General features: G+C 46.7%; 1 protein-coding gene across 2 annotated transcripts in view; it reads right to left on the minus strand.

The window, feature by feature from the left end:
- The window catches only part of TTC8 (tetratricopeptide repeat domain 8), a 357649-nt gene that overhangs the window by 141529 nt on the left and 203093 nt on the right, over positions 1-13027 (minus strand). For both annotated transcript variants that reach the window (XM_085626573.1, XM_085626572.1), the window contains one exon: positions 2730-2817. In XM_085626573.1, the coding sequence (XP_085482699.1) occupies positions 2730-2817 (88 nt within the window). The remainder of the gene's footprint in view (positions 1-2729; positions 2818-13027) is intronic.

Genomic DNA, 13027 nt, shown 5'->3' on the forward strand with positions numbered 1-13027 from the left:
ACAATCTGCAAGTGAGTGCACTCTCAATGCAGCTAGACCAACTATAACAGTGAACCATTGAGGGGCAAGCTACAAGCATCATCCACTGAATAAGTGCAAGTGCTCTAGCCACGAGACCTCTGCAGCTTGCACCACCCATTGCCATTGCCACTGCTGTCATTGCCAATGACAGTACCTACACACCTAATACTAGCCAGCACTCTACAAGTGTGACAATACAGCCTTATCCAGGCCCCCAAAGCTATACAAATAGCTTGAGCAATGGGTATTAGTTGTTTTTAATGCGTACTGAATTGATAAACAATTGCTGTTCTGCTCATCTCTAATTTATACAAACTGCACCACCATGTCGAAGCTGCCATAAGACCAGTATTGACAATTAAGTGCCAGTGTCAACAATTAAGTGTCCGTACCAAGCACCGGAAACCACTGGCTCAAATAAGCACTGAAGTGTTGACAAACTAACCCGAAACAAGGGGAAGAAGAAGGGTCAACTGCAGCCAAAACACAGCGTAGAAGACCACAAACTAGAAGTTCAACATAAAGGCTGGAGGACTAGAAATGTAATAATTGTCCGGTAAGTGATAGCACAAATTTCACTACAGGGCCTCAGCAAAAATACATAAGACAGCATTGAAAGAGAGTCTTCTGATAAGAGTTGAGGATCAGCCAAGGTGGCTTCAGGCATAGAATTAAAACCACACAATATATAAAGTCAAAATAGAAAGCCTGACAGAATCTGAAAGAGAGAAAAGGTAATCTACTTCTCTTACACCACCTGCATAATGAGAAATGAAGAATTGTAAGGAGATCAAAGAAAGGTCCAAGTGTACCAAATAATCCTGCACATTGTTGATGCAAGATGGAAATTTGTTAGAATGCTCACCACTAAAGTCCGCCTCAACAGACTTACCAGCATTAATAAAAATGGTCCTGCTCTTCAGAAGCCCAGACAATAAATCTGTAATCAACTTTAGTGGTGCCGATGCTGAAACAATGAGTGAGGAGTTTAGTGGCAGAACACGGTCTATAAGTGCTGAAAAGGCATCAGAAGTTCCTATGTGGTTGACTGGTGTTAGGGTGCAGGCAGCTGGCAGAGGTGTGGACAAGGGACCTGAAGGTGCACCAGTGGGAACTGAAAGAGAAACATGGCCAGAAATACTGTGGTGAGTGCCTCCATTGGGTGGGGTCACCACCCAAAGCTGCAACAGCCACAAACTCACTCAACAGCACTGGAAAATAATAATAAAAATACTGATATTTGTAAAAGCGTGACAGCTATCTCAAACAGAGATGTACCGGCGCTGTAGTAGCAGACATAGCGAGCAAAGGAACCGAAGCACTAAGACCCAGGCCTAGTCATCCCTGAAAAGGTGCTGGAACACAGCTAGGCACCAACGTCCAATCTGAAGATTACATTGAGTTCCGAGTCGGGCAAGAGACTGTCACCAAACAACCGGGCCAGCGGCTGTGTACTACACCAGACGACAGATGTGTCCCCATTCAGATCAATATATAAGTCAAGGGAAGACAACTCTGATGAAAATGCCTTCTCTCAGTGGCGTATACTACACCAGATGACAGATGGTTCCCCCATTCAGATCAATATACAAATCAAGGACAACTCTGATAAAAAGGAATTCTCTCCAGAGTCACTTTGGGTCATGGATCTGAAATGGAATTTGGCGAGGCAGCTATCTCACCGATCAATGAGGTTTTATGCTATCCAGTGGTCTCCCAAAAAATGAAGCAACAAAAATGCTAGGACCCAGGACTATGTTCTAAATGCAGGTCAAGAACATCCAAAGAAGACTCCTGATGGAAGCAGGAGCAACATTTTATGAGAACAGACACTATTAGGGAAAGAATAGTTGCTAGAGAAAAAAATCAAGAGAGCAACTCCGGGTCCACATTGAACGTTACGAGGTGACAGAGCTAGGATATAGCTGCAGCATCCACTGCTAGCACGGAGAGCTATCTCCAGTTTCCAGATCTAGTCTAATGTTGGATCCATTCATGATGCAAGGAATCTGCAGGTAGCAGTAGCCAACAGAAGCAAGTCTTTTTTTTGTACATTCAATGGGAAGATTATAAAAAGCAGAAACTGAGTACTTGTGGGCATGTATTTCAGCAAGCAAGAAAACGTTTAATAAAAATTTCAAGCTTATTGTGCTTTGACCCCTTCCTAAGAGCAGACCTCTACATGCAGTGGTAGGTAAATATGCTTTTAAATGTGGGGATTCCCCAAATACAAGCAATCTTTTCTTTTAGTGGATATTCCGTCTGCTAGTGGAATATCACATCCCAATGGGAAACTCACTTAGCATTTGAAGAGTTAGGGGTCCATTACGATGTCCGCCTGCTATCGCAACGGAGCCAGGGACCGACCTGACCTCTGCCTGAATCATAGTATGGATGGCGTTGTCTTGCAGACACTGCCACCATATTATGCCCCTTTTCCGCCCGGTCGATGAGTCGACCGGCAGAAAAGCGGCGGACGTCTTTCCGTCTGCCACGGACCCCTCAGCCATACTATTATGGCAGGGGGTCATTCAGGCATGGATGGTGGGCGGATAACCCCCGCCGGGCAAGCAGTGGCTACCGCCGGCCCGGCGGGGGCGATCCGCCCGCCATCCTAATGGGCCCCTTAGAGTCCACAGATGGTTTAAATCCATACAATAACACATTTCACTTACTTTTACCAACTTAAGTTATTGTCAACCACTTACTTTTGACAAATAAAGAAATATGTCAATCATGTCTTGGTGCTTGAGAGCAGATTTGAACTGTTTTTCAGCTTCTCTGTACAATCCCAACCTGAAGAAACATTAAGAAAAAACAGAATACACAATAAAGGAATACATATTTGCTGACTTAATTTTTCCTAAAGAGTAAAGGTTGCTTTTATTCCATATCACAGAAACAGCCTGTCATAGCGGAGGGGAAGAGGGAGGACTGAAATGTGGTTCACAAAGTGGAGAGGAAGAGGGAGAACTGAAAAGTGGATCACTAAACTGTAAAAAACACAAAGCAAACTCTCAGGGCATAAGGTATAAAGATGCATCCTTTTTCCTGCATGAATGTGCTAAATCATGACCTGTTCTACTTAGTTACCAATTTATGCACAACCTTTCCTGCCTACTTCAGAGATTTTCACAGAGAGCATTGTGAGAAGGAATCACAAAGTTTGCATGTAGGTAAGATTTATAATACGTCAACATCTGGGATCTCTCTTATTAAAAATATTGGGACATGTTCCCAAACATACCAAAACAAAGAGAAGTAAAAATGCAAGCTCCACGTGGACTTGTCTGCTGAATTATGTACAACTCAAAGAGGATGTGAGAAGCGAGTAAAACAAGTATTAAACAGAGTAACCCATCCATTACTGGAACTAGCTAAATGGATGCAACACATTACACCGTAGCTGTGATGGAATGAGCGCAGATATAAACCTGCAAGATGAGCCATTAATGGTAAGTGATAGATTCCTGATGTAGCAAGGCCAAAATTCTATGAAAAGTGTTATAACCATTGTGGATCATTTCCTTATTTTGTGGAGTGGATAAAGGAGCTTCAGCAGGGTGCAATTAAAGCGTACCTTCATCAAAATACCTTCTACGTTATAAAACCCGATTCTACTCAACTATTAGAAAAAGGAAATTTAGCCTTCTTTCGGTATATTTTCTTAACAACATTAACAATGAAACAGGTTCATAGATGCTAAAATTGACAGTTATTTTGAAAGTTTTGAACACTGAAGGAAATTATGTCAAAGAATCAGAACTGATAAAGATGGGTTGAAGTAGTGAGGTTCCTGAAACAGTAGTTATTTACTTTGAACTTCTGGAGAATCTTGAGAATTTATGGAACTAGATGCATACATAAAAGAACTCTAGCAAAAGGGTGATTTGATTATCAGGCCATCTTCCCAGAGAGTTGTGGCTGCTGCTTATTGACCCACACCCCCGTTTACTGAGATAACGTCTCATCAGAATTTCAACACAATCATCCTCCTCTGTTCAGGATATGGATTATCCCTTAAGATCCTTCAGTTTGAAAGTTTTGACTAAACATGACCAATACAAGTCCACTCCAATGTAAAAAAAAAACAATTGTATCATTAGACCCGCGATGGTCAGTAAAGAAGAGTAACTGTCAGATCTGCAGGTGTCTAGGTGCTTTAATGTGGAAGTTCAAAGCTCGCAAGAAGTTATCTGTGATGGGTGAATGATAGATTAGACTGGTCTTTTCTTCTCGTTTCTTCTCCCTACCTGCTCCACAGGATCCTGGCTAAATTAGCCTTCCTAAAAGAGAGTGCCACGTGGTTGCTAGAGACATTATCAACATCTTTAAGTTAGCATGAGCCCCGTAGCCAAGATACTGCTTTTGTACACGACACCACATGTCTTAATTTTGACAAGATTCTGTTTATGCCTTTCACATGAGAACTCTCTGCTGTGCTTGTTCTCTGCCTGTTCCTGGAGTTTAGTCTGAACATTGTGAGCAAGGACGATAGACATTGACTCTTGTTATTCTGTTCTGGTCAGGCCCTAGCACTTAGACAAAACATACCAATGCAGCTGTTTTTACTGGAAGCTCGTACTTTGATATTACAGTGATGCATGTTTAGGTAACACACACTTGGAAAAGGCACCTTTCCAGGGATGACAGCAAACCGCACCTGTGATGTAGAAATACGATCTATGGCCTGCGGTATGAAGTCTGCTGACAAAGCCCAGCGATCTTGTATTATATAATAATACATATGATTACCAAGGGGAGGGTGGTTAGGCCTTATAGTCCTTTATCCACTGTCTTTATAAAATTACATCTCCCTTTATGATAAATGGTCTTGCTGCAATATGAACTGTATTGATATGCTTTTTGCTGCTGGTTGTGGCACGTATAATGCATTTTAGAGCACGTTAGTTAAAATAAATATTTTAAACTATCTTTTTGTCTCTGTTCGATCTTTTTGTGGACAAGTACGAGAGAGTGAGACACTATAGCTAGTCGGTGCTGGGCTCATGGGAACTAAGGTGGTAGGAAGGCATGGCCCCTATACACCAAGGTCCCATAATCCTGCGCATAGTTCTGTTTATGTGCAGAATCCCTGCAACATGGCACCACCGTTTGGTCTGGTACTTATACGCGAGACCCCTGAGTAGCGCTTGTGCTTGTCCACAATACCCTTTCACCAATTACCGGAGACGTCCGTGGTGTGTGGGATTAACCTCCTATATTAGAGATTGTAGGTTTTTCAAGCTTGGATTTTAAATGTTTTATTTTTCTTCTTTTATACCCAGTGTTGCGCTACCGTTTACCTTCTTTTCCTCTTAGCTTTTCGCTTCAAGGTTTTTTTCTTGGGTTAAGTTCCCGCCGGTGGATGGGAATGATAATTTCTTTCATGAATATGAACATGCTGCGGTTCTCCGGGATTACAGACCTTATTGGATACTTGAAGTTCCATTGTCAGCTTGGAAGCGCACCATCTGGTTTAATGGTGCCCTACCTCACCCTGTTACAACGGTCTGTTTATGCCCTTTATCAGTCGATGGAGCCACATAGCCTGTGTTGCCGGGTTTTACACGACATCCAAATGACCGTGGTGTTACACACGCAGAGCTGTGTCAATTACATGAATCGTTAGTTGATATTCACAGAAGCATGATACAATATGTGTCTCGAATGGTCCAGGCGTCTCCTGCTGGAGCACCTCCTCAGCAACCAGGATATGGCGGCATGGTAATAAGCCCAATCATGATTAATTCTGTGATGGGAAAGAGTCCTCAAAATAGGGATGATTTGCCGTTCTGGTTGGCTGAACGATTTGAGCAACTCGAAGCTGTATTTCCCAATACTACTCCTTTAGATAAACACAGGATACTTGCAATAAGTTTATCAAAGGGTCTTATTCCCAATTTAGCTGATTGCACCACTTGGGGGAAGGTGTTTGCGGCGCGATATTCTTTATGCTTTGCACCCGCTCCATGACAGTGCTTCCGACAGGTCTTAAGAAAGTTCAGGAGGAGCATGGGCAGAGGCCGCCCTGGAGTTGGGGTATTCCCTATAGTCTCTGATAAGTTACTTGCCAACATAAAAGGGGAAGCAGTTAGTTTGCAGGGGAGTCAACGCCTTGAGGCAGTAGCAGACGTTTGTAGGAGAGTAGGGTCTGCTATCCTATGGTCACCCCAAATTTTTGCTTTTTGCTTCACTGGTTTTTGACATATTGAGGCTGTGGGCCTGCCAATCAGACCCCCAGCCTGCTGTTCTCTCTACTAAATTAAAACTATGCACCCTAGGTGCATAACCAATTGGAAGTGGATCACCCTGTCAGCCCCTGTACCAGTGTACACTAGGTACCCAGGGCATTGGTGTACCCAAGGCCTGCCAAGGGCTGAAGCATGTATTATGCCACCCCAGGCTTGGCCTAACAATTTGACACAACTGGCTGATCACTCAGCTGGGGTAAGTTGGTGTAATCACCTCTTACTTAGGTGTAGTATACCTATACCTAACCTTAAATGGGACACCTGGTAACCTATAAGTCACTCCTATGGCAGGCCTTAACAATCCTGAAGGCAGAGTGCTTGGCTCCATGTGAGATGGTGCTCTGGCATGAGCTGAGCCTGTCTGCAGTGGTCGGAACAACTTCCTTCTACTGTTTCCAGGTATCGTCATACCATATACTCTTAAGTGCATTATGAACCTCGCGGTTAAATGCTATCTTTGGTTTGGCTTTATCAAAACATGTCGAGTAAGGTGTCATACGAATTGGAATACTAACCCCTCGCCAATTCTGGCGACGGGGTTAGCATTCCACCCTTCTAGAGGGACACGACATGTACAGTACCTGAAACCCGGGTAAAATCAGACATAGCCTCAGCTCCACAAAATGGATGCTGCCACCACAGACACAAGTCTGCCCTCCTGCTGCTGGGAGTCCTTCCAGCTTGGGAGGTGTGGACAAAGGGTTTCCTGCCAGGGGAGGTGCGTGCACCACCCCAGACAGGATTTTGTGTATTGGTCAGGTAGGGCTTGAAAGAAACCAGACATGCCTGTGGCTCACAAGGAGCCTCGGTGCATATGCCAGTTCAAACCGGTCCTGGGGCACACCAGTCCCGGGCCTGGGGCGAGCTGGACAAAGGATTGGGGGTGTAACCACCCCCCTTCCTGGTCCCACCCATAGGGAGGGACCTAGCAGGTAGTCCGGCCCCTAGAATCCGCTTAAAGGTAGGAGCTGTGTCCTAAGACTTCAGACATCCTGGAATCAACTTAACACTAAGAAGAAGACGGGAACTTCGACGCTCTGCTGCACAGAGGACTGAAGCCAATCTCCCCTGTGGTCAGGGAGTGACCACCTTGCTAACGCAAGCACCATCCAGCGAATCAACGTCTGCTTTGCCGCCGCCTCCCGCCGGAGCCCGAGCCCAGAGACTGACAAGACCTGGACCTCCAGACCTCTCACCGCCCGATCCACAGTCCCTGAAAAGAGGAGACCCGTGGAGGCACCGAGACACGTGGAGCCAGCCATCTTGGATCGACTACGACAAGCTGACAAGTGCAACAACCGAGGCTCCCTCCAAGTTGTGCTTTGGGATCTGAGAAGCCCAACTCTCGAGCAGCATTTGCACCAAAGGTGAGCCCTCCAGCATCTCCACGATCTGCGTGGGGCCCTTCTGCATTTTGCCACTCGACGCGCCTAACCGGTTGCTGGCCCGCTGGCTAGTGGCCATCTTGGCGACGAACTCTACGAAAAACACCGCTGGTCTGGTTGCTCCAGACTGGCCCTTGCTCCTCTCCAAAGGAGCAATCCCTCTGACCTTGCTGGTCAGAACCAACAGCTGATTTCCGAATCCTCCTACAATTGCTTTTGCCAAGGCTTGTTTGCTTCGACCAAGTCGCCGACACCGCCGACAGCGAGAGCCTGCGTGGGACAGCTCGTGAGCCGACTCCTGGATGTCGTCGACCTTCAGGGACCACGTGGCTGCGGAGACAAGCTACCCCTCATCACCTGTTTGCACCCGACATCGCCTGGTACCTACCTGGTGCCACGCCGGTCACTGGCTAGTGACTGTGAACACTGTCCCCTCTGCTTTCAGGTCTTCTGCAACTCCGATCCACCCTTGGATCCACCGCATCTCTCCCGGACCGACCGCCTGCAGCATCTTTGTCCCAGGCTCAACGGAACAGATAGAAGAAACCCGACGCACTTTGAGGCCTATGCACCCGCTTCCTGTGGGTGAGGTAAAGCTGGTACTCCGGTGCCCAAGTGTAGTAATACATCTCTAGTGCCTGTGTTCCAAATCTTAAGTTCCTAGTCAACCCGGAAGATCTCCTTTACAGTAACTTTGTACTTTTTACGCACCCATTGAAACCTATGGGAGCACGCGTGTGACTATTTGCTCTGCACACGCCACCCGTGGACCTCCTGGTCACTAACTGACGTTAGCTCCTTGTAGGCCCAGCGATTCTAGAGGCCCTAGGCCTTTTCCCTTTTCTGTTCGTGGTACTTATACCACTATTTTAGTATATGGTTCGAGTGGCCACCAGGGCCTATCCATATAAAGTGCAACTTCTGTGTATTCTGTGATAATCTTGTTTGACGATTTGTGCTCCTGTGCTCATAAAGAGACTAGGGGTTACTTTGAGAAATAAATACATATATATTTTGAATATATATCTGTGTGGTGTCCTTTCATTGGTATAAAAGGGGGTTGCATTTGGTAAAACAGCTGGCTTAACACGCTTCACGAGTTTAGCCTCAAAGACTGCTTAGCCTACGCTACCACTAGGGCAGCTAGTCCGAAAAGGTTGACTTACAACCACACCATAAGGGTTGCTTGGCATGGTACAAGGTGATCACTTTAACTAGTGAGCATCATATACCAGGCCAACTTCTCACATTGGTGAGCAGCGGTTGGATTTGAGCTTGCTGTGTTTTACCATTGTAATCTCTTGGTTACCAATTGAAAGATCACATAGGTACCTGTAGGTACATATAAAACAAGATTAGATATACATAAGTTCTACTGAACTTAGTTGTTGTAGAGCAAAGGGAGTAGCACACCCTGACTACAACTACTAGATAGGTTTAGTAGGTAAACCCAAGTGTAGGTAGATTGCAACACATCCACCCACACTTAAGAGCAATGGCCGGGGCAGAGGGGTCCACTGTACCCATCTCTGTTGAGAGTGACCCCCAGAGGGCACCATCCAGCTTTGCTACCCTTAATCAGAATGAGCTCAGGCATTTGGCAACTCTTAGAGGCCTTAAACAGCCCAAGAACCCTACCTCTGCTGAGCTCAGAGAACTCTTACAGAATGATGAGAATCAGAGAGAACTCAGGAAAGCTTCCCAGTTAGCCCCCTTAGGGTCAGGAACAGGAGGCCCCCCTTCTGAAGATGCTACAGAGGTACCCAGTTCCAATAGCCATCCCTTAGATGAGAATCATACTACAGGGGAGGAAAGTGGTGAGGATACAGAAAGTAGTGATGATGAAGGGAGAACTAGCCCAGTGCCAAGTATTATACTTGGCCCAGCTAAACTAAGGCTATTGGGGACTGACAATGGGTTTACCCCCATTGGATCTCCCCAGTGGACTTAACACAGGGCTTGGGAGGCAAAGGAATCGCTCAGGTGACTCCAATGCTTCTCATGGCTCTAGAGGCTCTCAAGGTCACTCCAGGAAAAGGATGACCACCCCTCAGAGGAGGGAACATGAGGCCAGAATGCAGGAAGCCCAGCTGAGGATCAGGAAGCAGGAGCTAGAAGTAGCCCTGATGGAAGAAAAACTGAACAAGGCTAGGCAACCTAGAGAGAGTGGGTCTATACCCACTGGTGGCAGCATTGTCCCTAAGGACAAAGATAGGGTCTTTGATAATAGGAACCTGTCTAAGGTTGTGCCCCCCTACAAAAGTGGGGATGACATCCACAAATGGATAACTGCTCTTGAGAGAGCCTGCAAAGTACAGCAGGTTCCTGAAGACCAGTGGGCAGCAATCCTCTGGCTCTCCTTTGAAGGAAGAGGCAGAGACAGACTCCTCACTGTTAGAGAAGAGGATGTCAGAAACTACAGAGTCCTGAAGAGTGTTCTGGTAGATGGGTTAGGCTTAACCACTGAACAGTACAGGTTAATGTTCAGAGACACCCAAAAGACACAGACTCAGGACTGGTCTGAATATGTTGAATGTGCCACTAAGGCTTTGGAGGGTTGGTTGCTGGGAAGTAAGGTATCTGATTTCTGATTTTACAGGATTGTATAATTTGATGATGAGAGAACAGATTTTAAATAACTGTCAAAACCAGCAACTGCATCAACACTTGGTTGACTCTGATCTGACCTCTCCCCAAGAATTGGGAAAGAAGGCAGACAAATGGGTCAGAACCAGGGTTAAGCAAAAGAACCAGAACCAGGGCCAAGGGGGTGATCAGAAGAAAACAGACCAAAAGGGTGGAGATCAGAAATCTAAAGACCAGAAGTCTTCAACAGGGCCCCAAACTACTGCTAAAGAGGGTGGGTCCCAACAACAGTCCAAAAAGAAGAAAGAAGGTCAAAAGAAACCCTGGTGCAATCATTGCAAGAATACAACTCACTGGACTAGTGATTGCAAAAAGGGTGGAGCCCCCAACACTGTTGCCCCTAAGGCACCTGCTCCCAGTACTACTGTTAGCAGTGTTGGTCCCCAGACAAAGGGTGTAGTGGGAATCACTATGGGAACTGAAGGAGATTCTGACTTAGACAGAACCCTGACACAGGCAGTCTTGATCTGTGATGGGGACATTGACTTGTCCCTGACTGTGAGCCCCAGTAACCTGGGCAAGTACAGACAGACTCCTTTAATTAATGACAAAGTGGCTCAAGCCTACAGGGACACTTGTGCCAGTGTCACTATGGTGACACCAGGCTTTGTGGACCCTGGACAGTACATACCAGGTGAGAACTACCTGGTGACCAATGCCAGCAATGCCACTACTTCACATAGTGTGGCAGTTGTTAACTTCTCATGGGGAGGGGTAACTGGCCTCAAAAGGGTTGTGGTTAGTGCAGACCTCCCAGTAGAATGTTTGTTGGGCAATGACCTAGAGAGTTCTCTATGGTCAGAAGTGGAGTACAGGACTCATGCAGAGATGTTAGGTATATCATCACATGTCCTTGCTGTGACCAGGTCACAGGCCAAAAGGTGCCTCACTGAACCTCAGGTCTTGGATCCTGGAACAATGGACCAAGCACCTACCAAGAAGAAGAACAGGAGGGTCAAGGCTGTGCCTTCCCCCCTGCCTCAGAGTGATGATCAGCCTTCCCAGGAAACTGATCTAGAGGACCCTGAAGGAACTGTCCCTGAAGAGCTTGAACCTGATCAGGTTGAGTTTCTGGGGACAGGGGGACCTTCAAGGGCTGACTTGAGGCAGGCTCAGTTATCCTGTCCCTCTCTTGAACCCCTCAGACAGCTGGCTGCTGCTGAGGCTGCTGGGAATGCTCAAGGTACCCATAAAGTGTATTGGAATGAAGGGCTCCTTTATTCAGAGGCTAGAGACCCCAAGCCTGGTGCTACCAGGAGGTTGGTTATACCTCTGCAATTTAGGGGCTTCCTTCTTACCTTGGCCCATGACATTCCTTTAGCAGGACACTTAGGCCAGAACAAGACTTGGGACAGACTTGTCCCTCACTTTCACTGGCCTCACATGAATGAAGATACAAAGGAGTTTTGTCGCTCCTGTGTTACCTGCCAAGCCAGTGGCAAATCAGGTGGCACAACAAAGGCCCCCCTAATACCACTACCTGTGGTGGGGGTCCCCTTTGAAAGAGTGGGAATAGACATAGTGGGTCCCATGGATCCTCCCACTGCATCTGGGCACAGATTTATACTGGTGGTAGTGGATCATGCCACCAGGTATCCAGAGGCAATTCCCCTTAGGACCACTACAGCACCTGTTGTGGCCAGGGCCCTGCTGGGAGTATTCTCCAGAGTGGGGTTTCCTAAGGAGGTAGTATCTGACAGAGGTACCAACTTTATGTCAGGATACTTGACAGCTATGTGGAAGGAATGTGGTGTCAACTACAAGTTCACCACCCCTTATCACCCACAATGCAATGGGCTTGTTGAGAGATTCAATAAGACCCTAAAGGGTATGATCAAAGGATTACCTGAAAAGCTCAGGCGAGGATGGGACATCCTTCTACCCTGCCTTCTGTTTGCTTACAGAGAGGTCCCACAAAAAGGAGTTGGCTACAGCCCCTTTGAATTGTTGTTTGGGCACCCTGTGAGAGGCCCACTGTGTTTGGTGAAGGAAGGATGGGAGTTACCTCTCAAAAAGCCTAAGCTAGACATAGTGGACTATGTACTTGGTCTCCGCTCCAGGATGGCTGAGTATATGGAGAAGGCATCCAAAAACCTTGAGGCAAGCCAGGCCTTACAGAAAGCTTGGCATGACCAAAAGGCTGTCTTGGTTGAGTTTCAGCCAGGACAGAAGGTATGGGTGTTGGAGCCAGTGGCCCCAGCAGCACTCCAAGACAAATGGTCTGGACCCCATACAATCCTGGAAAAGAAGGGAGAGGTCACCTACTTGGTCGACCTAGGAACTCCCAGGAGTCCCCACAGGGTACTCCATGTTAACAGGCTAAAAGCATATGTTGACAGGGCAGACATGGGCTTGCTCATGGCTACAGATGAGGGACAGGAGGAAGAGAGTGACCCTCTCCCAGACCTGTTGTCTCAGAACCCTGAAGATGGCGCAGTTGAAGGAGTGACCCTTGGAGGCAACCTCACTGCCCATCAGCAGACTGAATGTAGACAGGTTCTACAATCATTTTCACATATGTTTTGCTTGATACCTAGTCAAACTGACTGGTGTACCCATGTGGTGGACACTGGTGACAGTCTGCCTGTAAAGAACAAGCTTTACAGACAACCTGACCACGTCAGGGACTGTATAAAGGCTGAGGTACATACAATGCTGGAATTAGGTGTCATTGAACCCTCAGAGAGCCCCTGGGCTAGCCCAGTGGTTCTAGTCCCCAAA

The sequence above is a fragment of the Triturus cristatus genome, chromosome 9 (assembly GCF_964204655.1).
Source record: "Triturus cristatus chromosome 9, aTriCri1.1, whole genome shotgun sequence".
Classification (NCBI taxonomy): Eukaryota; Metazoa; Chordata; class Amphibia; order Caudata; family Salamandridae; genus Triturus; species Triturus cristatus.